At 47.8% G+C, this 27,512-nt stretch overlaps 1 protein-coding gene across 6 annotated transcripts in view; it reads left to right on the forward strand.

The window, feature by feature from the left end:
• The window catches only part of LOC144113715 (thiamine-triphosphatase-like), a 470,258-nt gene that overhangs the window by 407,160 nt on the left and 35,586 nt on the right, over positions 1 to 27,512 (forward strand). For 5 of the 6 annotated variants that reach the window (XM_077646989.1, XM_077646987.1, XM_077646988.1 and 2 more), the window contains one exon: positions 5,726 to 6,295. In XM_077646989.1, coding sequence (XP_077503115.1) covers positions 5,728 to 6,295 — 568 coding nt within the window. In that variant the 5' untranslated portion in view covers positions 5,726 to 5,727. Of the gene's footprint in view, positions 1 to 1,339; positions 1,477 to 5,725; positions 6,296 to 27,512 lie in introns of all 6 variants that reach the window. The other variant, XM_077646990.1, reaches the window with a different exon arrangement.

A 27,512-nucleotide genomic window follows, 5' to 3' on the forward strand; every position in this document is an offset into this window, starting at 1 on the left:
TCTATATCAATACGTAATCCCGAGTGACAAGCGAGAAGAACAGCTCACGCCTGTTTCACAAACAGAAAGGGGTTGCTGATGGGCCTATGTTCTCCCTTTTGCCCTCCCGTTATTTGCCTGTGAAATATAAATAGCGCTCCTTCGTTTGCGTGCTTACAGGGCTCCGTCAGCGAATCAACAACAACACGGTTTGAACAATGCGAACATTTCAATTGTCATAAGTACAACGAGGGTTTTTAGTGCGACGCTTCAGCACGTAAGAGGTGCTGACAACGCCCATAATAGATCGTTGTTTGCCAGAACCCGACGGCGCTGTTGTGTGTGTACGCGCAGTTATTTACGATGGGCGCTACGCCGACCGCGGGCTGTTGTGGGACCCCAGCGTTGTTGCCGAGGTGCCCCTTCCTGGTGTGCTGTGTCACGGCTATTGGGTTACTTCATTTGACGGATGTGCTTGCACATAATGGCAGATATGGCAGGTCAACGCTGTGGCCTCAGAGAAGCGGTGATGCGGCAGCTTTCGATAAAATCGGCGTTTAATGAGTTCACTTTACACTAACGTAAAACGCGCTGTCTCCGCTCTTTGCCAAATGGGGAGAGAAATAGAGCGTACAACAAAAATATGTGGAGAGCTCAGCATGGCCTCCTTAAAAAAAGAACACCCTGAATGAGGTAACTTCGCGTGAATCCATTCGAATGCCCCCAAGACTTGACACGCTCTATTTTCGAAACATTACTCAGTAGCATGCAGGCTATTTTTTAATGTCGTAAAGCCTCTCAAACCTTTTCAAAGTTATCACTTTTTACTACATGAATTAGCAGAATTTAGGCAATAGTGTACTCTTTATACCGTGTGGAACAGTTCTGTGAAAATGATCGTTTCACGGTTCTTTCCCTACGGGCCTGCTAACGAATTCCGCTAGACAGGTCTTACGGATTCACTGAGCTGTAAAATTGTGTTTACTTGTAGCAAGCTAACAACACAACTGTCCAACAAAGTGAAACTAAACTGGAAAAAATGCACTGTGCTTCACCGTACTATACTTGTATAATGAAAGGTTTTCTATCCCATAAGAACCGATCAGTGACTTTCATAGATTGCACAGGGCTACTTGATACCATCACGATAACTACTTTCCTAACAAAAACGTTCAAAAGCTTATATTGCATTCATTTAGATGCCCCGAGCACCGCCTGTATATGGACAGGACTGAAAGCCTCCTAGCGGTCGCTTTCGAAAGTACGCGCGGGTAATGCAGTGTCCGACACTGATTCGTTTGCCCTGAGGATGGCCAACGTTCTCGGCTGCGATTAATAGCTCTTGCCTGGCTCCCGCCAGTTCCACACGCTGCAGGTTACAGTAGAGCAGGTCCTTCGCTCTACCAGCGAGCATTGGCCACTCATTACCGCGCCGCGCTGTGATGAGGCGGGCGTCTCTCGTCACGTCCTGAACTCCGCCCGCACGCAACGCTATAGGTGAGTCCCTGCTGCGGCGCCTGCTTTTTGATGGAGGCGAAACGTGAAAAGGCGCCGTGTGCTGTGCGACGTTAGTGCACGTTAAAAAACCCTAATTGGTCGAAAATTATCCGGAGCCGTCCACCACAGCACTTCTTCCTCGTTTCTCCCACGGCGCTGTTATAGTGCCCACAGAATGCTTGGTTCAACGTTGACAGCTGCAACTGCGCATAGGCTGGTAACCTTAAGCTAGAGAGCTAGCTAGTGTTCTAAAAAAACTATGCATGGACATTTAAGCTCCGTCTTAAGGGTATCACGCGATAGCGTAATGGGTTAATTCCCATATATGCAGAAGGTCATTCTCTACGTTATATTAATAGATCACTGGGAGTCCTCATACTCCTCCTGGCGCAGTGGTGCAGTGGTTAAGCGACGCGCCACTGCCCTGCAGGTGATCCCGCCTTTTGCGGTCCAGGCTGCTCTTCCCGAGCGACCAATCATTAATTTAACTGCCACCTGCCATGGTGGGCAGTTTTCTCCCTATCCGGTGGGCAGGTTGTGATGATGCCGCAAGGACACGTGGCCTAAGTGGCCCACCTGCCTCCTGGCCACCACCTGCCAGAGTCATGCCCATGATTTTTCGCTCACGACGCGGTAGTCGACAACGCCGACACCCGATTTTCTGTTGAACTGGGTCTTTAACGCTATCGCGTTAATACAGAGGGGAATAATAAAGGAGGTATTCTGAACTTCGGACTAGAAATAAATTACTGCTGTGCATGCCTTGAATCTCGTATTGCAGTCACTGGCCGCGGATGCTGTTTATAGCCCCATGCAAACGCCGAGTAAAAGGAATTCACTTTAACACTTTTTTTTTTTTACAAAACAGCGTTTAAACGTAGGCGAGCGGCCGGTGCAGCCCAACCCTTTCCTGAATGTATACTTACCAATCCGGCCATCAACGACGCGGCTGTTACTGTGCACGAGGGCAACAGATTGGCTTCTGTAAAGTTGCGCAGAGGCCATCACTGAGCGACACCAGATGGGGCTAGAGGACAGATATCGAAAACTGTTAGGCGGGTGTACGCAGCGACGTTGCCAAGAAGAAGCAATTTTTCTAAAATTTAGAGTGCAATGTTTGCTGCTGCTTACTTTTGACGCGCTATAGGTAATAGCTGACCGAGGTTTATGTCGTCGTTTACATTTGCGCTGGCCGTAGCTGCCTGCGCACGCTGCGCAAACTTATCTTCCCTTGTTACGCCATTACTTTGACTGAAAGTGGCAGCCGTATATGCTACATGTATCCGTTTATATAAGAAGTATCCTTGCAATTTTACCCTCCAAAACACGTTGCATTTTCGCTAAACTCTTATCGGTGCCACTTTAGTGCATTGCTACCTCTTTGGACACATGTGCTTCGAGCCCGTCGGTGTTTCCGAAGAGGACGCGCCTCCATGGGCGCATTCCCGAAAACTACGAGGTTTTCTAGTGTTCAGAAAAAGAGGTAAACCGATTGCGTGTCTGGTGACAGCTGAAGAGCAAAAGGTGCCAACTTGGAGAGTAGAAGCGGAAGCTCTTGGAGTTTCTAGAAGAGTGCCATAATTGTGATCGCCGAAACGGCCGGTATGCTCACAGCTTGAGCACGATTCCACCTGCAGAGCAGAAGCCCGTTGAAGGAGATCGGTCCCCGGCCCCGCTCAGCCTCGCCACCACGCGCCTTGCCCAAGGAGGGCCGTGATCTGACTCGACCTCCGTCGAGGGCTCTGCATGCGACCACAGCGTTCGCGACCACTCTCGGCCCCACAGAAGGGCCGCCTCCGCGCTGAGCCGAGGCGCCTGTCGCGGCGTCCTCTCGGTCCTGTCGCCAACGCAGCTAGCAAATGACTTTCGCGAAATGACGCAAGCACGGCTCGTTCTAAAACATTTAAGCACCCTTGTCCTCATAAATCACGGGCAGTTTTTCTCATGATGAGATTTCTGTTTGCTTCTTCATCGAAAGCACTTCCGAGCGCTCGCCACCACCGCCGCCGCTTCCTTCCGTTCATATTTTTTTTTGCCCCCCTCCCTCTCTCTTCGCTCCTTCTTTGCGTGCTTCACTTTTGACCAGGCTTTCCTATTTTTTTTCTTCTTCTTTCATTCTCTCGTGGCTGCGAGCGGGCTTGCATCCCCGCGGCACCTCGCGACGGCAGCTCCCGCGCTTCTGCCGCCCTTTGTTGCTCGCATTGTTTCTGCGCAGGCTCATTTAGTTTTTATGCGCCTGCGAGACCGCGGCATTCGCAGCACACTCATGCATGCATGAATGTGCCTCTCTGCCGCGCGTTTCTTTTGACTCTCATCTCCCGCCTTAGCGTGCTGCTCTCTCTGTGCGTTCGTTTTCTTCTTCTTTGCCGTCGTTTATTAGCGAAGGGGATGAGTTTGTCTTTTATAATACGGCCTGTTCAACCTTTAGAGTATTTATTTTTTCTGTGATCACGAGCACATCTCCGCAATAAATCTGTATCTGTAATTTTTTGCCGCTCTTCTCGGCCCGAGGTGGAAAACAAAGAGCGCAAACCAAACCCCCGAGCACATTACTACTCAGTGCGTCAAAATATCTCAAAACCAAAGCACTACTCGAGCTAAATAGCGGCCCAGAGAAGAGCAAACCAGAAGGGAGAAAGGCGAAAACTTCGTGATTAACGGCGCCACGGAAAGATCTCGATGGGAAGAGGAGGGTGCAGGAGAGGCGAGAGGAATGGGCTGCAACAAAGAAAAAAAATTAAGGAAAAAATTATCTAACAAGCTGCCTATTCTTGATGCGCTTCCATGCGCGCTGTTTTACGTGTGCGCTCTCCTGTCTTCAGATATTTAGCTCTCTCAAATGCTTCCTTTGTAATCCGGTTTTTCGCGGACGAGGCCCACATTTATTGTATAAGACGCGAGCGTGCGAGTCTGGCGCTGCCTTGAATGAAGGCGTTTCGTAAGTTATAACAGATGACTGCTTTTCCGCTCGTACAGGGTCGATTCTACATATTGGACGCCTCCGAAATTTGATGTCGCCGCCATGATGCGAGGCTGTCGGGGCACTTGCGTTTAATTGAGCTCTAGAGAAACGGACGAACATCGAGAGCGAGAAGTGTTGAGAAGCGTATACCATCCTCGAGGGACCAACACCCCTCTCATCGCGTTTTGTAGACGCGTACTCCCGTATATCCGTATGCCTAACCTTTTTTTCAAAGGAAGCTATCTTCCAGCTATTTCTATAACAGAGTGGTTTTCAAATGGGTCATTTTGACCATACATTGCTTCTCGTAGCCAACGTCTACAGGGTGCGTCAAAAGTATCCAGGGCACAGTGTCTGCTCTATGAGCCACCAAAATCCAACGGCGCTATGAAGCCACCAAAATCCTCAGAGGTGAGGATGGGACTCCTCTACAAATATTTCAGCTCCGGAGGTGTCGTAAATGCTTCACTGCAGAGCTTTAAAAACATATCTTGCGCCCGAGTATTTTTGACCTACCCTGTGCGTACTGAGAGAAATGAACACGTAGGTAAATACATCTATTCTCCTTTCATATTTCTTGCTGCGTTCACACTGGCTTTTGAAAAGCCGTGCTTGCTACCTATATTTTCTGCTTTTGAAACCCTGTAAAACATTTCGGTTATAAAAATGTAAACATACACGTTTTTTTGCTAGAAATATTATACTTGAATGATCCACACAGCGTTAACTTTAGAGGACGAGGTAGGAACGGCTCGAAGGGTCGGGGAAAGTTGAATTATTGTCTCATATGATCAGGTAAACCAAATTAGTATGAAGGCTGGGCAAAAAGATATTTTTGTCATTGCATTTTTGGCCAACCTATTTGTTTCCAAGGCATCGGTGGTAACAACTATAAAAAAAAAACTCTTAACTGTGCCTGATTCAGGAATATATAGGAAGATATCGAAGAACAACATAGAATTAAACTTGTGAAACTCAGCAAGGGACTCCGTGCATCTATCTATTCATCTATTGTTTATATTGATTTTTGTTTTGTATTTGCCTTTATATATGGGTCGCTCCATCATTCGACGTATATTTTTCGTCTGTATTTTGGTTTACTCCTGCTTGCGGTTTATGCTCGTCCTGCTCTTTAGCATGGATCGTAGCCTATGGTCCTAATGCGCCCACTAAAGTAATGCCTTCTCGGCAAAAGGTAGGTATGCTCTTAAGCAAGCAAATAAAACCTAGCGCCCATTAGCCGCTGAAAGCGAACAATGACACGTCATGTGTGCTGCACTGTTTCAGGCATGGCAGGGGCGGAACCTGCGAGATGCTGCCGAGAGGTGGAACGCAAGTTCAAGGTGCCGCCAGACATCGAGCAGCGTCTGCTCTCCCTCGGAGCCGAGCTCGTGTCGCAGAAAGCCTTCGTCGACACTTACTACGACACGGAGGATTGCTCTCTCTGCCTACGGGACCATTGGCTTCGGCTACGCAGCGAGAAGAACGCGTGGGAGTTGAAGTATCGCCGAAAGGAAGACGCCTCCTGTGGAGCGGCCACCGCCTACAGAGAGGAGCAGGGCGACGTTCGGATCCTGGAGACCCTGAGGGCACTGCTTCCAGAAGCGGGGCTCGAAAAGGGCGCCACGCAGGTCAGGGACCTGGTTGCGAACGAGACCCTGCGGGAACTGGCGGTGATAAAAACTGTCCGGAGAACGTTCAAGATGCCGACGAACGCCGTCGTCGACATCGACGAGACCGACTGGGGACTCTCGGTGGGCGAAATAGAAATCGTGCTCCACGAGGCTGACGCGGAGGCCCTTGCCGGAGCTGTCCAGAATGCGACTGCCGAGATTGCACAGCTGGCCGCTCAGCTAGGTGAGTCACCGCTCTGGCCATAGCTCACGGCATAAGTACTGACCGCGTGTGCAAACTATGTAATCGCACGGTAAAAGGGGAGGCATGCTCTTTGTGCGGCAAAAAAAGAAAATGGGTTTGGCGTATTTGCGCTCTCGTGCATGCACGAATCGGCATTGTGTCTTCATTCGTAGCGCCGGCCTTTTTGTGTCTGGTCGGAAAGTAGGGAATCAACACGCTGTGCTTAGACTAGGCGCTTTTGGGAGTTCAACTTGGAAGCGTCGGTAGCGTCGTCGCATACGTTACTTCATTCACGGGCTTAGACAGGGGTCGCACTTCTTCAGCCTAAGAGGCATACATCGGCCTTTCGACGTCGGCCTCTCGCGCTTCGTTCCGATCACGTGACGACAGGACGTGGCTGCACAATCTCTGAGCAAGAGGAATCGCGCGTGACAGTCAGCGGCCTCCGCAGGGAGAGGCGAAGCGGGAGCGGAAGCGAGTGCCCTGGCTGTGGCGCGATGCAAGACGGCGCTCGTGCGGCGCGGAAGCCTGGGCAGCGTGCGTCGCGCAGGCCGCAAGCCGTGGACACCTGCGCCATCGACCCGGAGCGATCATCATTCACCGGAACCGGCGCGGAAACCCAAGCTCCGCTGCTTGTTTCAATTACGGGCCATGCCGGACGCTGGAGTTTCCTTTCGGCGCGCATTTTCAATTCGGGAGGGAGGCCTTTCTCTACGCTGCGGAGCCGCCTTTAATTGGTCGCTCGCACGGAATTCATTCACGGGCTGATGGCTGGCTGCCCGCCGTGTCCCTCTGCTACCGTCAAAGAAGCCTCGTGCGTACTCGGCCCGGGCGCATTTAGGCGATTATTAAGCACTTAAGTCTACCGGAAGACACTGGAATCAAAAGAAAACTCGCATCGCGCACTCCTTGCCTCCCTAACTAACAATGGCGTGGTGCGCCAGCGCCGTCACGTCGACGTGGTTCCGTGCCGGCGCGCAATTCCGTTGCTCATTCAGAAGCCGTGTCTCCCTTCCCGGCCGCTCCGTTCCTTCTTACGCTGAGAATCCGCGACAAAGACACTCGCACGTAACACTTCGCGCGCGGACATGCGCCCGTGATTCGCTGCCTGGGATACGCACACTCAGTGCTCTCGGTCTCACCCATCAGGTACCAACGGATGTAAGGAACCCAAAAGGGGATTCTTCCATCGCTTGCGGGGCGTGCAGGTCTCTACGAACGCGTCAAGGGGACGTTGTCACGTTGCATGCAAAAAGTGCTCAGACTATGATCTCTGAAAACGGTGCTGCTTACAGAAAACATTAAACCCGCAACCGGAGCAAAATAGCAAAAACAAAACGCGTATGTTGCACTGGAGAAATATCTCAGAGAGTTTCGATGATTAGCTGCCAATATGAAGTCATGAGGTTCTGTCCGATGCAGAATCTCAAACATCCACTGATACAAAGTCCCTTTTTGGTGCACGTGAGAGAAAGCGACCTTATTGGCAATGAAGGAAGAGACATTTATCGAAGAAAAAAAGTTGAGAGATTGGCACAGCAACAAGGAACATCTTCATCTATCATCTTGTAACAGGGAAGTAAAATACGTGAAATAAAAAAGGAAGCGAGGAACGGGAGAAATTCCATGCTAGCAAAAATCCGAAGCAAACAAACAAGTGTGCCAATAATAATAAAAAAAAAACTGCCAGACTGCCAGCCCCACCTGGACCGCGTGACCCCCTTTCGACCCAAACGTCGCTTACGTCTCAAGCCCATCTGGCAACAATTAATGTCCGTGGGCAGCGGGTGAACGCAGGAGTTTTAGCCAGCGAAATATACCCCTGAAATGGTTCCTCGTTCGGCTCGAGGTGTAAAAAAAAAACACAAATTAAACGCGGTTAAAGTTTACACTTAGTTACGCTCCTTATCGGTTAAAATTCAATATAAACAAGAGAAATATTTTGCGCTCTTGGGCAAACAAGCTATGTTCAAAGATCCAACTCTCCTCAAATGAAGGTTTCTGCACTCGAAATACACTTTAGGACAAGGGTTAACTGGATAAGGGTGCGCGAAAAAACAACAACATATTGCCGTGTTGCATCACCACCGGGTCAGCTGGTACCCATTCTGCGCAGCGGATGGAGCATGTAAGCTGCCTCGTGCTTCTTTCAGTAAGCATGAATGTCATTTTTACCTATTGTAAAAAGCGCTCTAAAGCTTTCAAACTTTACGGTGTCTGATCATCGCATAATCTATTGCTGTATTTACGGGACGAGGCTCGTACTTGTCCAGGCAGGATGAAGTCCACTGGCGGGAAAGCATTCTCTTTTCTATCTTTTCTTTTGTACGGCTAAGCCCTGCGTGAGACCGGGGAAGCAGCCAGATGTAATCAGTGGAAGCGGGCGACCGCTGGGAGATGAGCCTATTCTGTTTGGGTAGCTGCGCTTGGAAACGTCTCCCGCTGCGACCGCGCCCCTTGTGTCGCTGGCACGCCTTCTACTCACACACAGGACCGCAAACGAAGCAGGTAGTGCGGTTTATACAAATGTGGCTCGCGAACCTTTTGTTTATACGCGGACTACAATGGTATCGTTCTCAAATCGAGCGCAAATAAAAAGTTCAGTGACGCGTCTCCACCTCAGTGCTAAAAAACAAAAGGACGCAAAAGAACGCAGTCATGACAATGGCCTTATGCGTAAAATCTGCGGGAGCTTATGCAGGGCATGGACGGCATTATGCTAGCACCTAACCAGAGGCCTTCTTTCCTTTTTCCGGGATGGGTTAGCGGAATGGGGAAAATTGTGGAGTTTTTTTTTTTTTTTTCAGAGTAGCTGCTGCAGAGCATTCTTGTCTTGATCAAGCATGATAACGGGTGAATTTGTTTATTACATTTGCTACCGAACTTGCAGAGATATGGAGCCTGGAAAACTCTATCAAGGAGCGACATGTTCTTGTGTCTTCTCTCCCTTCCGAGTACCACGTTTCAACCGCATTCAGCATCCGAGTATTCAGTCCTGTGCAGAGTACGCAGCTGGTTGGACCTTTGCTTCTATTCACAGTAAGATCTGTAAACGCATTCTGCATGCTGCAGTACACGTTGCTAATTAGGAAGGCGCGCAACGCAGTCGTATACACCAGGGCGCATAGGACTGCGTTATAGCATCGAGCGTCAAAGAGAGAGAAGCCCGCTTCGGTCGCTGTCTCCAGGGCGCACCACAGTCGCCTCGATGTCGCCGCTCATCCTGCAGGTGCCCTTGCGGCCCTTCACAAATGGCCCCCACGATCTTGGAAGCGCTCTCGCGGGTCCGCTTCGCGTGGTCCCATCTCGGCAAGGGTCAAGAAGCACGCCAAATTGGAATCCGATATAATTCGCAACGCAACGCTTGACATCCATCCGCAAAGAAAACTCCATTGAGGCCCCTTTTATCTCTCGGCTCATCTCGGCGACAAGGCACGAGCCAACCGATGCTGCCACTATAATGGGGCCCCTGTCCACCAACACAAACAAAGACACGCGCGCCCGCACGCGCCGGCCAGCGAGCGCGTTTTGCCCGGCAGTAATCGTGACGGAAATCATCAAGTCGGACGCATGTCATTAGCAAATCGTACGCATGAGTGCACCACCTTTGAGGCTATTTGTACTCGATGTGCCCCGTGCTTTTGTTGCCGCTGTTCTACCTGCATGACTGTTGTCGAGTTTCAGCAGCCAACCAGTCCCAGATGCCGGGGTGCTGGAAGGCGACATTTCTGTGTGTTTCTCCAACTCTGGGCTCTTCAATCAGATAGCAGAATGTAGCGACATCATTAATTCGAACACGAAACACTGCAAACAAATGCGTGCTAAGCAGGGACAGCTCTTTTCTCGAGCGGCTGCTGATAACAGCGATCGTACATTGCGGCATCTCATGAAACATGTCATTAGTCTTACAGGGCATGATGAAAGAGAAGAATGATCGTTGCAGTGGGATAACAGCTCTCTTTCTCTTTTCATTACTCGAGAAACAAGTTTGACCACTTTGTACATAGTGGCGGCCTCTCAGGTATCACAATAAATGAGCACACGGAAACTTGGATTTTGTTGGATTGTCATGAGCCACTTTCACCTTCCACCAAACTAGTATAGTAGGCCGTTCTCTTGTTCATGTTCAAATGCGCTCTTTGTTTCTAGCTAGCTGGTAGCTAGCTAGCTTGATTGATAAACTAATTGATTGATTGATTGATTGATTGATTGATTGATTGATTGATTGATTGACTGACTGACTGGCTGACTCGCGGAAGATTTAATTCTCGGAGGAGTGAGGAGAAGAGTTCCTCTCATCCTCGTAAGATTTCCAACGCTACCAATGCATTACGAGCCACACAGCATGGCCCAGAAGCAAACTCCTTGAGCTCTAAACTTTTGACAATGACTGTATACTGGCTGCTTCGGCAGAAACTTTAAAAAATCCCTTAAAATATAGAGTTTGATATAGGAATGAAATATTTTAGGGACGAACTGTCGGCCGTGGCGGACCTCGTCATTTACAACGAAAATAATCGTAATTAGATTGTTAATTAACAGAAATTGACCAACTAAATCAATTACCAGAGTCTGGGGTTTGGTACCAGTGGCAAGTTCGAAGCCATCGACAAAGCGATGCCGTATTAGTTTTTGAAACGAACAAAAAAAAAACCGTTCCCGAAAGCTCTGCAGCGTGAGGAAATCCGGAGCTTTTCGCCGCACGAAGACGAAATTGAGCACATGAGGTGCGCCGGAAGCTGGGTGCCAAAGCAAAGTATTGTATGTATACCATGGCGTGCATTTTTTTTAATCGTGTGAAAGTTTAACTATAGAGTATAGTTCACTAGAGACATTTAGAGGATTGAGCACAGATGAAAAGAACTCAATAATAAGAGCCGAAGAACTTTGGAGACCGCAGACCCCCCCCCCCCCCCCCCCACACACACACACACACACACACACACACTTTTCTGCACGCCCTCAATAGAACTTACAATGATATGAAAACGAAGCAGTAACTCTCAATGTTGAGCGAATTTAGCCTTGTTAGTATATCAGTCGACATTTGAAGCTTGTGCAAAAATTAGAGCATTTTGCAGAGCTAGTACAGCGTGTTCGACGTGACGTGAGCGAAGGGTTTAAAGACAAAAAAAAAATAAAACTGTACGCTCTGAGTCTTTGAAACTACAGCAGTGTTAACGATCCCTAACGGCATGCAGCAGTATATATTTTACTACTATATAGATTACTTCATGCTGCAAACGATTTAGATTTCGCGATTTTCATGAATGTCCTACAGTTCGCGAAAGCGACAGCCTTTTCTTGTCACAGTATCATATTACTGACAAATTTCTTGACCGTGTTGATAATTTTAAGTAAGTAGGCGTATATTTCTCGTCCGCCAGTAGATAGAATGATCATGTAGACTACTCAAATAAGAGGGCTAGCGTTCTATTGAAATTCTTCGAATTAAACTTCAAAAGTACTCCACTGACTCAAAGAAAGGTTTTATCTCACAGTGTGTATACCCTATTCTCGAATACGCTTGCTCAATATTCGAATTCCTAAACAATACCTTCCAAGTTTCTTTACTTTCGGGTGATATACCTGACTGGGCGATTATCGTTTGTGTCGTAATAATCGATACGAAAGGGGACACTAATTATCTCTAATCATCGAGGAGCATAAATCACTTCACTCAGTTTCAAGTCACTTGAACATTTAGTTTCAGGTTATATTAATTCCTTTCTTGCTAAAAACAATGTAGTGTCGCCTTTCCAAAATGGATTTCAAAGTGAACTGGCCGCAGTAACGTACTTATGCGAGCTAATGGATTCGCAGTTTTACTGGACAGATCAGAGCAGGCTGATCTTTATTTTGGATTCTCGCAAGGCTTTTGACATATTGCCTCAAAACAAACTCATTTATCTATAAACTTCAATGCACTGGTTTCCCTGGGTATCTGGTCTTAGGAGCGCTGCTTTCTTTAATTTATGTTAACGATTTTCCAGCTGCTGTTTACGAGCATGCGTGGCTCACTCTTCGTGGATGACTGCATTCTTCACAAGAGCATTGACGCTGCAACTGCTCCCTACATACTACAAATTTCGATTCCGCTGTTGATCACTGGCGTGTTCAGTGGGATATAAAATTAAACCTAGAAAAACCAGCACCCTTTTGTGAATATCTCGAAAAAAAAAAAGCATATTGGTCCCTTCTCTTGCAACCTGCAAAATTTTTCTATCACTGTGGTTCGCATCATAAATATGCCGAAGTTACACTAACAAACCAAACATGCACAGCCCATTTTACCCACGTTTGATCCTCGGCATATTCTAAGTTGTACTGTCTTAGCCGGAAACTGAGAGAAGCTGCTAGAAAGCTTAGATCTCATGCATAGTAGACATTTTTTAGCTACGAGTTAGAAAATGCTTCGCTTTTATGGGATCCCTGCGCACAAAAAAAAAAAAATATCGTCTTGAGATGGTGCACAGAAAACCGATTACGCTTATTTGTAACGAATTTAGGCAATTAGAGTAGGATATACTAATGAAAGATAACCATATCCCATCTTCTTTAACTCTTAATAGAGTTGAGAGCTCCAGAGCAACAAGACAGTCAGGAGGTCATTTATTAGGATCCATTTCTGCAGACAGACACGTTCAAGCGCAGGGCGCCATTTTCCAGTCCTCAAGTTATATTGACGCTCTTGCAAAGTATTTGCTCACTTATTCAGTGAAGAGTAATTGCGTTGTTTTCATTACACTGTTTGAAACCTTTTAAACTTCCTTAGTATGTTCTTCGTTGCGCATTCCTACTTTTAGTTTAGCTTTGTATTTCCCCTCCTGCATAGACCTTAATTTTTGGCGTGCAATGTTCTGAAATAAATAAATAATTAATTAAATTGCACAATGCACTTAATTAAGACTATTCATGTGCTTTGAATGCAAAAGCATTTTTTATTCTTTAGTGTCCTTTCATTATTATTTTTTTTCAATTTCTTTCCATCCTTTCGGGTGACACACTTACTCATTAGAATACGCATGCACTAGGTTCCCCTTCGTTCGCCCAGAAGCGACGAGGTTTTGTGGCCCATTATTTGCGTGCTCGCCTCGCCATCTGAAAGTTCGCTCGGTTCAATTCCCCGCACCTTCGGAAGAAATTGTACTCCTGGTCACGTGGGTTTCGGGGCGCCACTACTTCTGGACATCGGGTTTCGTTGCCGATGAGCCGTATAATGCTTTCGCATTAAAGATGGATGGGAATATGCCAGCCTCAACTGGTCGGCACATATCCGCTCAAGAGGGAATGTAAAATATTTCCGCCAAAGGTCTTCCGGCTTTCATTATCTGTATTTTTTTGTATTTATGCCTAGTACGATGCTTACATCAATCTGTTGAACCACAAGTCAAATAATTTTCTACACGTGCCCAAACGTGAAAGAAACCAGGCGAGAGCTGAATGAGAAGCAAGAAAGCTATCGCCATAGAAGGCTAGCTTCCGCACCGCGTCATTAAGATTAATATTGAGAAGCATCTTAATTGAGGTCGGGTTATATCTTTTGTTTGCCCTATATAGGCGGTGGGTTCTTTGATCTCAAATAGCACGAAGTGCGCGCTTCATCACTTTAATTATTACATATTTCTTTTTGTTCTTTCCTGTTTCTGAACGCAGGCTTTCATGCATGCAATTTCCGATTTAAAAAAAAGTATATGCGGCGAGATGTTCTTATGTAATTTTTTATACACCAGGCCGCCAGTTCGTTAAGCGCTAATTTAATTCCTCTTTCTTCCTACCTTTTGGAGTGGGTCCCCTTATTAGATTCCGTCCTGAATACTCAAATGCGGAAATAATTACTTTTAATCGAGTAACAAACGTGTGGAGAATCCCCATGCATTGCTGCTTGCAGGCGTTTTACTAGCAAATGAAAGAAAAAGAAATGGTGTTGCGTGCTTTGGCAAGAGATGAGCTCACTTGTCTAGATTAGTGTGAAAGCTTACAACATGTGCTACTGCGAATGCCGTCTCCCTGCAAACGCAGCGTTCTGTGTCGAGGGGCAGAAAAGTACAGTTAGGCAGTTGCGCCACTCCCAGCGCTGACGATTTGCGATTTATATCACGTATTTTAAGCACGAACGCGTTACAACTCGCGAGAAGTACGTGTGCTAACGTTTGTTCTATACTACACCCCCACACTTAGTTGCAGCAGTGTGCAAGTTACAGACATCCTGAATCAATCACGAGAGCGTGCATATCTTAAACATGTTCCTGCGCGCGTCGTCACCTGCTTGCCGGCTGCTCGCGACGTTCAAACGCCGCGGGTGGAAATAGGAACAAAACAAAGATATTTACAAACCATAAGGAAGCACCCAGCGAACATCAGCGCGACAGTGGCGATCTTCTATCAGAAGCATCCACCAACGCTGAACAATTACGCAGCCAAGATCAGCTGCGATAGAAGTTCTCGTCGGTATTGTCGCATTTCGTCGCTAAACTACGGTGTTCCCTCTCTTGTTGCAGTAGTGGAAAGTGGACCACTCACGTGTTAAAGCTATCCTACGAGGAAAACCCCGTGAGATTCTCTGTCAAGCGACAGCGGGCGGAATTTTTGCAAAAGCCGCAGCGCTAGCCTCTCGCATCCTTCCACTGTTCTCCTGGTATTTACTGGTCATTTAACTGAAACGAGCGCGAAATTTTGTTACGATTATGTGTAAACATTATAGGTTTAATGTACAAATGCCGTGATGTGTATTTTATGGCGTTGCCTGGTGGGACACATACGTAAGGGAGCAAATAACTATTTTTTAATGTTACTGTTCTTGAACGAAAAAGATATCCCAGCAAAGCAATGCCGTGTCATACAACACTTTGTCTTCTAAGCACATAGCTTAATTTTGCAATCATGGAGGAGAATTTTATTCTGACACTATATTCCGCAGTGCAATAACGTAGCCCCAGCTCGCTTTATAGCTCTGGTAGTACTGAAACCAACTATACTGAGGCCATCGTAGAACGTAGACGACTGTTCGCGCGTACTTTTTTCGGATGCGCATTCAGAAAACACGCCGAGCGCAGTGAGTGCCCGATACCAGAGCCTACAGAGACGACGTGGAGACCATGCCCGAATATGCCTTCCAGCTTGTTAGCTGCTCGGTGCCGAGGAATAACGCTTGTTTTGAACTCGGGCAGCGGTAGTCCGGGTGTGGTTCCGGCTTTTCTTGATCCTCTATCGTAGGCCATATTGTTGAGATGTAATACATTGTACTTACGCACATCGGAGCATGTCCTAGAGCCAGGAAGTTCATTTGCTGAGCTAGCTGGCGCGTTTGCCCCGAATGTAATGGCCAACAAGAAACGACACGGAACGTAAAGAGAACACGACTCGAGGCTGACCAACAACTGAATATTATTCTCGTGGACATGAAAATATATAAGCACGAAGAGGGAGGGAGGGAGGGAGGGAGGGAGGGAGGGAGGGAGGGAGGGAGGGAGGGAGGGAGGGAGGGAGGCGGAACAAGGAAGGATACTGAGCGGGTGCTAATTTTCAGTTTTTGATACGTGTAGCATGAGAAGGTCAAAATATGTAAAGAATGCATACAACCCCCAAGAAAAAGTGTTTGAAAGCCGAGAACAGAGATGTAAAGAGTCAGCTCGGGTAAAAACTAAGGACTGCGATTCTACACGTTTCAAAAACGTGGTACAAAGAGGCAAGGATAAAGGAAAATAAACAATAAGGTCTTTATGCAAAAAGTTACAACATAAAAAAAGATACAACGCAACCAAGAAGTATAAATATTTGTCAAGAGAAGAAGCCTTCAGCCTGACATCGGACAAGGGAAAATTCGCCGTTGATACCATTCTTCTTTGTCAATGTCAAGGCACCTTTATTTAGCATCACAGAGATGTGTGTGTGTGTGTGTGTGTGTGTGTGTGTGTGTGTGTGTGTGTGTGTGTGTGTGTGTGTGTGTGTGTGTGTGTGTGTGTGTGTGTGTGTGTGTGTGTGTGTGTGTGTGTGTGTGTGTGTGTGTGTGTGTGTGTGTGTGTGTGTGTGTGTGTGTGTGTGTGTGTGTGTGTGTGTGTGTGTGTGTGTGTGTGTGTGTGTGTGTGTGTGTGTGTGTGTGTGTGTGTGTGTGTGTGTGTGTGTGTGTGTGTGTGTGTGTGTGTGTGTGTGTGTGTGTGTGTGTGTGTGTGTGTGTGTGTGTGTGTGTGTGTGTGTGTGTGTGTGTGTGTGTGTGTGTGTGTGTGTGTGTGTGTGTGTGTGTGTGTCACTCTAACTCCATTTGACAGTATCAACTGCATTCTACACTGGTATCAAGCAGCATAAAACATCGTCTAATGGCCGGCTGCAAAGTTGCACCAGCTCGTTTTAAATAGGCCTCACTACATTTGCACACACCTCTACCTAGAGGCAGCGCAGAAAAAAGTATGGTGCCTCAAACTCTTCAGTTTGTAACACCCGGCAAGGCCGAGGTATTCGTAACGACTTTCTGTTTGCACACACTCGCAGTGGCGTGCTAAAGAGTGGAGCTCAAGCATTAATAGACGCTTTGACATCGTTCTCTGTCGGCGCCGTCAGTGCGCGCGTGTGTGTTCCCATGGTCCATCAAGGACCGAAAATATTCTCGCGTTGGAGTTACGCGCAAACGATCCACTTTCTACTGTTTTATTTTCCTCTGTCTTTTCCTTTTCTTCGGCGCGTGATGCCGGTAAGCGGTGCAACTCTCGACACGTCGTCCCCTCGCCGGCACGCGTTGGGTCTGGCGGCCGCGGTGGAAACGCGGAGTGGCCAAAGCGTGGATCGCAGACACGAACAGGCTCCGGCAGCGCCCTGATTGCGAGCGGGTCGGTTGTGCGCCGCTGGTTGCCCCTGCGTGCGGACCGCGAGCGGCGGAAAGAGAAGAATTAACGGAAGCGCTTTCGGGCGGAGGTGCTCGCGCGCTGCGGGAGGCGGAGGAGTAGGGGGCACCGCGCGAACTTCGCTCGCGCAACGCACACATGGCGTGCCGCGTCGCCTACTTCATTGCCAAGGTAATCGCCAGCGCCTGCGGTGCGTAATTAGCCCAGGAAGCAGTTCGGACTCTCATTCGGGCGCCCATCAGGGTGAAAAACAAGAAGAGCGCCAGAGCAGCGGCTCCAGCCAAGAGACCGGGTGCCGTAATTACTGGCTGGCAGCGGCGCCGCCATTGCTGCCACGCTCTCGCGTATCCGTCGCGTTCACACTTGCGGTTTATCAAACACGCAACCACGCATCGCGAAAGACGCCGGCCACGATTACTCATCGCGTCATGCTCTCCGAAAAGAAAAGCACGAAAAACTGGTAATTGCGGGCCATAAGTTGCCAGTCTTCGTTATATACCTGTCCTCTCTCGCGAGCGCGCTGTGATTCGGGGAGCCTGCCCACACGCTGCGGCATCCTGCGGCAAACAACATCTGGGCGCTTCGGGCCCGCTGCGGGGGACGTACCGATTTGCGCTGACGAGCGCGCAAAAGCGTCGCTCTACTTTTGGTTCGAATTTAGCGGCTGATCACCAGCACCATCCCTTTGCACGCCGATTTCCCGAGAGACACTGGAGCAGAGTAGAAGCAGGAGACGCGCTAAATGACTCCCCCAGCTGAAGAAAAAGAGACGAACAAGTGTGAGCCGTTTTTAAGTGACTTGACCTGAAAAAAAAGCACAGCAGCAACTTTACTATGCTGGTGGAAACCCCGAGTCATATTGGTCCAACTTTGGAGAACATGTTGAATTCAGGGTCAACTGATGGTGATTATCAACTGATATGTCCTTCATTTTCCGATCAGGGCACTAGTTGCGTATGTTTTTAACATTCACCTAGCGTCGTCACTGCAAAGTGACAAGCGCTTCCACCAACGCCTGCTAAATACCCCTTTCTCTTGATCATACAGTTGGCATTGGTTTTTACGATAGCTCATTAATCATGCATGTGCCGTTGTTAGTTCATCTTCCCCATTTTCTTCACAGTTGCACGGACATGCAGCCCTCTAATCAAATGATGATACACGAAAGAGCAACAATGTATTACGTTTTTTTTAAATGCACGCAACGAGACAACAATCGTTACACGCGATTTTTCGATTTTTTGAATTTTTTTTCAGTCGACGCCTTTATGCTTAACACCCCTACTTCAAAGTGAGAGTGTTTTTCCCGGTAGAGGCCGCAATGACACAGGTTATGGTGCTCGGCTGCTGACCCGAAACACGCGGGTTCGATCCCGGCCGCAGCGGCCGCATTTCGATGGAGGCGAAATGCTAAAGGCCAGTGTACTGTGCGACGCGTTAAAGAACCCCAGGTGGTCGAAATTATCCGGAGCCCTCCACTACGGCGTTTCTCATAGCCTGGGTCGCTTTGCGCCGTTAAACCCGAAAAACCATAAACCAAATTTTTACACGGTGATGCACGTATGGCTGTTTAAAGCTTAAGTAAGGTGGGTTTAAACCAGTGGACCGGATGGTCTGCGTGAATCGCCTGTCACGTGACGCAAACGTCACTCCCCAGAGTGACCGTGAGCGTTCTGTATCCAATCGGACTCGGCGCACGACGCTCACGGTCACTCAGAGGAGTGACATTTGCGTCACCTCGTAGGCGATCTGCGCGGATCGTCCGGTCTGCTCGTCTTAACCCTCCTTAACATCACGTGGCTAGGATATATGCCGTCGCCGTAAATGCTATTTACCGAATCAGGCCAGCAAACGACATAATGGTGAAAGGTTTTCATATAAGTCAAGCGGCACTGCAGCAACATGCTGCAACGTTCATAGGTTTACGAACACCTTATATAAGTGCCAATTCCAGGCGGAACGCACTTTACGTTAAGTTAATTAAACCATAGCTAACTTTCTTTTTCTTTTTGTGGAGCCCCATGCAGGGGCAAAATTCGGTGCGCACGTTGACTAGAACGCAATTAAACAATTTTAGCCCTTCGAGGCTACCAAACAGTACGACGAGTTGGACAACCGCCCACAGAATCCGCCCATAGCAAGCTTTGCCTGGCAAGTCGAGAAAAAAAGACTAACAATATGCGCCAGTTGTTCTTAGCTGTAACTGAAAGTTTTCCAAGGCAATTCGTCAGAAAATTCTTATGCAATAGATCATATAACTAACACCGTCAAAATTCATGATTCCTTAATGCAAGAGCGCGCAATAATGGCGAATAATAATAATAATAATAATTGGTTTTTGAGGAAAAGAAATGGCGCAGTATCTGTCTCATATATCGTTGGACACCTGAATCGCGCCGTAAGTGAAGGGATAAAGTAGGGAGTGAAAGAAGAAATGAAGAGAGAGGTGTCGCAGTGGAGGGCTCCGGAATAATTTCGACCACCTGGGGATCTTTAAGAGAGAGAGAGAAAAAACTTTATTGTTGGAGAGGAAGTCGGGGCACACCCCTGGGTCTCCGCACGACCCCACTGCACTCAAGTGTTTATGTCCCTAAGGTCCATAACACTGGCAGCCCGGCCGGTGGTGATTGTCTGCACGGCCGGGTCCTCCGAGCGCAGCAGGGTCTCCCAGTCCTCCCAGGTCTTGAGGTCCTCTAGGCCGCGCGTGGGAGGGTCCGCCGGGCAGAGGGAGAGGATGTGGAGGGAAGAGGCGAATGGTTCTGGGCACAAGGTGCAGGCAGGAGTGGGGAAGGAGGGGTGATAGTGGGCTAGGGTCAGGGGTGAGGGGAGTGTGTGTGTCTGTAGTTTGCGCCAGAGTGTTGCGTGTTTGTTATCTAGGGAGGGGTGGGGCGTGGGGTAGCGCTGGCGCGAGGCTCTGTAGGCCTGCGTCATCTCGCTGAACGAGTGCATTCGCTCCCTCGCGAATCCCCGATCCGAGGCCACCTGAACCCGGTTTAAAGAACCTCGGGCTAAAAGGTTGGTGGCCTCGATTCCGGGATTCCCGGAGTGCGCAGGCACCCATATAAGCTCTACATGGCGGGGTGGGGGTGCATCGGGCGAGCCCAGTATGCCAAAAGCAGGGACGTGGACTCGGCCTCGAGCAAAATTTAGAATTGCAGTTTTAGAGTCTGTTAAAATGTACTGGGCTTCCGTGCGGGTGATGGCAATTGCGATGGCGGCTTCCTCTGCAGGCTCTGGGGTGGTGTCAGGGGGGGGGAGGTAGTGTGAGAAGGGCGGATGAAGAGCAGTCCACCACGGCTGCGCTTGCTTCGTCACCCGTGCGGGCGGCGTTCACCCATACGGCGTCAGGCTCGGAGCCGTACACTCGGTGGAGTGCCTTCGCACGGGATCTGGGGATCTTTAACGTGCACTGACATCGCACTGCACACGGGCGCCTCCATAAAAACGCCTCCATAAAAAAAATCCACTTTTTAGAAAACACTTCACAATTGTCTTTATTGACATTTGCAAATATTCTGGGTTTAGACATGTTTCGGAGGATTCGCCTTCATGCGGTATAAGTATTTTTAAAAATCCAAGAAAATGATGAAAATGTGCCCTTTTTGCCGCCTTTTTAATATCAGCTTGCTCTCGGAAATTCGGAAATAGCCGTTTTGTTTCCCTAGATTTCTAGTATCTATAATAAATTTTACAGCTGATGAAACTGCGTACATCGAGGTAAAAAAAATACTAATTTTGCAAAAAGTGCGTTTTGAGTCAAAAGCAGGTGCGTCACGGAATCGCGACGAGTGATGTGTGTGACGTATGCGCTGCAGTGGAAACACTAGAACACCTGCTCCTTCACTGTACCGCGTTCGCCGATGCTCGTCGCGATATGCTCGCGGCCTATGGGCTCCGTGCGCTGGTATGGTGGCGCCAGCAGCGACCACATCGCCAGCGCCGCCTCGTGGCACTCGCCGCGTTAACCGGACGCCCAGTCACGGCCGGTCTCTCGCAGGGAGAGCGCGCGCGCCCCCTTCGAGACTGGCCGTGGTGGCCCTGCGCCTTCCTCCATGCCCGATGCGTTCGCGCCAGCCCGGCTGCATAGCAGACGCGCACTGACCGCGATGCCATTCTAAGTGAACGCCTTCTTCTCTGCGGATTTCAACGCATTGAAAGCCTTGACGCCACCACTGCTGCATTTCGTTTCAATTGCTTTCAAGTTAGGCTGATCACAAATTCCGAGCAGCCATGATTGTGTTGCAGTCCCGACGGCGCGGCAATATCTGGCAGCGCAGTTGAGCTTATTGAGATTAATTGACTACCTTTACAGTTTGAGAAACAAGGCTCTGACCCAAATAATGAAATCAGCTATGTAATTTACATCCACTGTGACATCGACTATGAATGGTCGGCTAGAAATGCCAAAAACGCAAACTTAATACACATATATATCAGATGATAGTGCTCTACATCCTGCAGGATCGACACTTCTTTACTTTGTGTATTCCTCTCAGAGAAACATAGCTCTAAGCATACAAAAAGACGATGAATTTCTTGCTAAGTATCTTCCACAGGACTTTCATTTCAGGAATTTCACGAAGACACCAATTACATGAATTATTTTGGTCGTATTGCTCTTTTGGTAAATACTTAACTATAAAAAGGCCGCCGCGGTGGCTCAGTGGTTATGGTGCTCAGCTGCTGACCCAAATGACTCGTGTTCGATCCTGGTTGCGGCGGTCGCATTTCGGTGAAGGCAAAATTCTAGAGGCCCGCGTACTGCGCGATGTCAGTGCACGTTAAAGAACTCCAAGTGGTTGCAATTATCTGGAACCTCCTACTATGGCGCCCCTTATATTCTTCGTTGCATTGCTACGATAAACCTAATTAAAATCAAAAGATTAATTCCCGAAATTAAGGGTTTAGTGATGCTATGAAATCCAAGAAATATATATGTAGAGAGAAATTTGAACCACTCTCTATTTTTCTTTTTATTCGTCTAGAACAGGATTTGAGATCTCATAAATGCAACAAATAAAGATACAAAATTTTAAACCACTGAAGGAAATAAAATGATGCAAATAAATACACAAAAGCTTAGGTGAAACAATGTGAAAAACGACAAAAGCACTCTCAGAAGTACGACGTCGCTCCCACTGCATACACACACGCACGAAAAAAAAAAACTAGAAACAAAATTGACACGCTGAACCACAGATGAGCATAACAAACGAAGACTTAAACTTCAGATGCTAGCTCCAAAACTTCACCGTAGACCATTTCCTGTGACTGACTGAACGCATTCCTTCGCTCTACATATAGACATAAAGCAGCTCCTACCAATGATGTCACGTTCGAAACACCCCAGTCAATGTAAACCGTTTTCCAGTTCACTCTCATGAATTTAATTCCACAGTGCACTCATTTCGAGCATACCCTCTGTGCATGAGGTAGCATGCACGATGTCCAAGAAAAGCGTTTAAATATATTCGGTACCTTGACTGCAGTGTGTTTATAGCTGTTATGACATTGGGTAAACACAGCAGTAGGTAGAGCACCCATAATTATCCAAGTTTGTTTTCGCCTTCGGACGAAACACCTCACTGCTCGCCTCGCTCACTGCAAACTGAACCAGAGAGCTGCGTTGGCTACGTCCGCCTTTCGCCACCGCTGTTAACCAGGTGGCGCCACACGCGCGCGCCAAACTGCAGCGCACGGAGCCCATAGGGCGCAGGGCATACTACCAGACTCCACCAAGGCGCTATTGTGGCCGCAGGGCAGTGCGCGCACTCGTGAGCGAACTTTGGTGAGCCTCTGTGCATTCCTCGAATACACGGGCTTGACGTCCCGTCTGTTCTCCGTCAGGTAGTTACACGCAGTGACCGAACGCTCCTTGAACGATTAACAACTGGACGCCCCACTCCAGTTGTAACCAACACCGTGCTGTGCGCGTGCGTGATTTAATTCCTCTAAAATGAACTAAGCACGCGCACAACCTGGACACATTTCTTATTGTGTAAATAGTTTGTACATATTGCTTCTCCCCCATCCTCTCTTCCTGCCCCCTCACCTCTTTATTTCATTTCTCCATTTTGCCTGCTATCCTTTATTTCCGCTGCCCCAGCTCAGGTGCTTCAGTATCGATGGCAGATGCCGGGGCTAGCAAAAATCTTTTCCTTCTTTTTTACTATCATTTTTAATAAAACCACTAACACCACTAGCCAAAAACAGTCGTTGATTTCACCCTGAGGTGTCCAAATAAAAATGCAAATAATAGCCGTTTACGTAGAACAGTCTATTGCCTTTCATTCCTGAAATCGTTATTGAGGTAATTTTGGTTTAAAGCGAGAAACCGCCTCGATCCTCGCCCATTAACTGAGCAAAAGATCCTCGGTCCGTGGCCACAGCAGTCGACTGCCCTCAAGGCATACAAGGCACTCTTTGCCTACTTGAGAGCGACTGGATTGAGAGACAAATTGTGACAGCGTTGTGCGTGTGTATGTGTTATGCCTTTTTCCCCTTCTCTCTTCCTCCTTTCAGTCCCCTAATTCCTCTTCCCCAGTGCAGGGTAGCCAACCAGAACCCCTTGCTGGTTAACATCCCTGCCTTTCCCTCCTCCTTTATCTATCTATCTGAAGCGAGAAAAAAAAATTTATTTGAGCTCTCGCGCCGCAAGTTGCGTCGTCTTTCAACGCCTCTTCACCGCATGCTACCTGGCATGGCACGACACTTATCGCCAGAGAATAACTTCAGTTTCCCGTCGTTCACTGACGTGCATTTTTAGGGCTGGAGCTAAAGAAGATATCGCGTGACATTCGGCGGATGGTACGCAATAAACGAGATCGTTTTTGCTTTCGAAGTTTGAAAAGACCCGCTTTGGGGCGGAGCTGCCAAAAATACCACAACAACAGCCCTAGTCGAACGCAAAAAGTGGTCGAGCGACTGAATATTTCCACATTTTTTTATTTGTTAAACATATTGCTTTAATAATAATAATAATAATAATAATAATAATAATAATAATAATAATAATAATAATAATAATAATAATAATAATAATAATAATAATAATAATAATTGGTTTTTGGGGGAAAGGAAATGGCGCAGTATCTGTCTCATATATCGTTGGACACCTGAACCACATCTTGCTTTCTCCGAAATGACATTGAAGATGCTCACACAAGACAGTATATATTTAATATAGCTTCGGTGATATTTACAACTGTATTATTGCTCGTTGTATGCGGAGATATGGAACCAAATCCAGTTCCAAACGATGCCCAAACTCTGCAGATAATTTCAGAAAGCCAAATTGGAAAAAAAAATGTTTTTTGGGGAAAGGAAATGGCACAATGTTAGGCAGGCGTTATTTCCTTTCTTAAAACCAACTTTCATTTCACTTTCCTTCCCTTACGGCGCGGCTCGGGTGTCCACCGAGATATGTGAGACCGGCGTCATTTTCTTTCCTTAAAACCAAGTTTATTTCACTTTCCGTCCTTTACGGTGCGATTAGGCTGTCCACCGAGATATGTGACAGAGGCGTAATTTCATTTCCTAAAAAAGCAATTTTCATTTCATTTTCCTTCCCTTACAGGCGTGGTTCGGGTGTCCACCGTGATATGTGAGACAGGCGTCATTTCCTTGTTTGACCTCTAGCTACATTGAAGGACAAACTTGCGGCCCCGCTGACGACTCTAAAAGCTGGCGTAGTGAAGCTTTCCGCTTCAAAACAAGGGTATTCAGTGTGCTATCTCGCATAGTCCACGAGGAGGGATTACCAGCTGGCATGGCAGGCGTATCACAAGTCCTTTATTTACTAGTATTACTGGGCAGCAGCTAACACGTCGTAGCAACCGCACTGCTTGAAGGGCGTCAGTGCGGATGACAACGTGGGCCGCAGGGAGCATAGCTGTGGCTTCCACAGAGCACAGTTCCTCTTGAACTGCAATGAGCACAGCAGAACAGGACGTCGGGGGTTCCGTAATTTGAAACAGAGGTTTGATATAGGACAGGTCTGCATGGGCAGTAGATTGCTGTTGTTGCTTCACAGGATTGGATGCTTGCGTCCAGGTAGACAACAATGGATCCTTCAGACAGGCAAGCACCTTGATCTTTAAATTTCTGGCGAAGCAACGATGCCGAATTAACAGATATTGGTCGGCGACTATCTGTTGGCGTGTTGTCGCTGAGCTGTAGAAACTTCGACGGGCAAAGAACTGGCGTTGGCGGATTAAGAACGGAGTGTGACGTTCCATAAGCCCTCAGTGCGCGCGTGGAGTGCAATATACTGACCTGAAGGCAGCGAGCATCACGGCGCTGCTGCACCAGCTCATCAGTGTTGTTGAGCTGGGTATTTTCTTGTAAGACTATGACTGGTGTAATGTGTGGAAGGTATGTAATGGTCATCATAGCCTCTCGGTCACAGCTTCAAGGAGATCTCATTGGGCTCCTGTAAGATGTTTAAACTGGGCTTGATAAACAATACATGGCTGCAGAACTGCCCACACCAAATGCCGTGCAACGAACCACACAGCTCCACCCCTTTTAGGAGCAATTCTTCTAATCAAACAACAAGTCTGAAAAGCTTGCCTTTCTGCCTGAGAAAGCCAAAGAGTCGCTGATCCTGAATGAAGAATCGTTAAGCCCAGGATTTTTACACTCGGATTCCTTGTAGTGAGGTGCCAGATAGTCAAAGACGGATTGCACTTGCACCATGTTTATGGCGTCCCCAGCGGTTGGCGACCGACGTGTATGCAGTTTTCTGCACGGAAAGTTTTAGGCCGATAGATGATGCGTAATTAGAGGCAACATCCAAGTCTGTTTGTAGCGCAGACTCCTGTGTAAAAACATCTTGGTGAGTACACCAAATCGTGAAGTCACCAGCGTATTGAGAAATTTTATGTCATGGATGTCATGTAAGCGGATAAAACCAATATTAAATAATGTCGGTGACCATACTGATTCCTGGAACACGCCGCTGAGCGGAACAAATGATCCGACCGCTTCACCGCTGAGGCGTATTGCAATTTTTCTGCGTTCCCAAAAATGAATAAACAAGTCTACGCGCTCTCAGAGGGAGATGAAACACGTCAATAGAGCTCGGAATGGCAGCATGACTGATGTTGTCATATGCCTTTTCAACGTCCATTGCCAATAAGGTACGCACATTGCGGCTGCGGGTTGATGTCAAAGCTGCTGATGCCAAGATAGCCCACCCGACCTCTTTACCAATATAAAGACGTAATCTAATTTGAGCGGGGTGGTAAAAACCATGCTGCTCTAGACACCACGACAATAGTGTGGCTAGCATTTCCTCCGCCAGCTTGCACAGGGTTGGAGTTAAGGAGATAGGTCGTAAGTTTGCAGGGTCCGTCGGAGGCTTTCCCGGTTTCGGGATAGGGATCACGACAGCGGTTTTCCAGCTCTCGGGCACGACGCCATCCGGCCATACTTTGTTTATGTTGTCTAGTAGATGAGGGAGTGCAGCCCTACTCAGGTTCTGTAAAGCTCATACTGAATACTGTCCAGGCCGGGCGCTGTTTTCCGTTTCGCATGATCTATTGCAGCCAGGAACTCAGGCATAGAGAACGGACACTCGATTCCATCTGCGGCGACATCAGATGGCAGTTGATATACATGCGCTGGGATACCAGCCATACTAAAATTGCTAGTTTAAACATCGTACCTATTTCTAGCGTTTCTGTTCGGCACGAGGCACCCATCCAGGGGTAGGAAACTTCCATGTACATTACTGTCCAGCAAATACAGATGCTAGCGCCAATTTCTCCCATAGCGGCCAGAGGGAAGCCATAATAATAATAATTGGTTATTGGGGAAAGGAAATGGCGCAGTATCTGTCTCATATATCGTTGGACACCTGAACCGCGCCGTAAGGAAAGGGATAAAGGGGGAGTGCAAGAAGAAAGGAAGAGAGAGGTGCCGTAGTGGAGGGCTCCGGAATAATTTCGACCACCTGGGGATCTTTAACGTGCACTGACATCGCACAGCACTCGGGCGCCTTAGCGTTTTTCCTCCATAAAAACGGAGCCGCCGCGGTCGGGTTCGAACCCGGGAACTCCGGATCAGTAACCAGAGGGAAGCCAACTAGAGCGTCGTATCGTCGCCATGACAACGGTATCCAGCAGAACAAAACTTCATATTCAGGAAAAAGTTAATCCTAGCAGAAAAAAACATAACCAGGAAAAACTTTATCCAAGAGTGAGATTCGATGCATCACAGTAGAAAGAAGAAAGACGATGGCTCTTGCCCCTCAGAGAGTCTGACATAATAATCATTTTACATAGACACTTGCGTACAAGCTATTCACACTAGAAGGATTCGGGGAAGATATTTGCAAGGAGTCGGCACACGCAGCGCATAAAGCAAAAGTGATAATT

This window comes from Amblyomma americanum, chromosome 1 (assembly GCF_052857255.1).
Source record: "Amblyomma americanum isolate KBUSLIRL-KWMA chromosome 1, ASM5285725v1, whole genome shotgun sequence".
NCBI classification, from domain to species: Eukaryota; Metazoa; Arthropoda; class Arachnida; order Ixodida; family Ixodidae; genus Amblyomma; species Amblyomma americanum.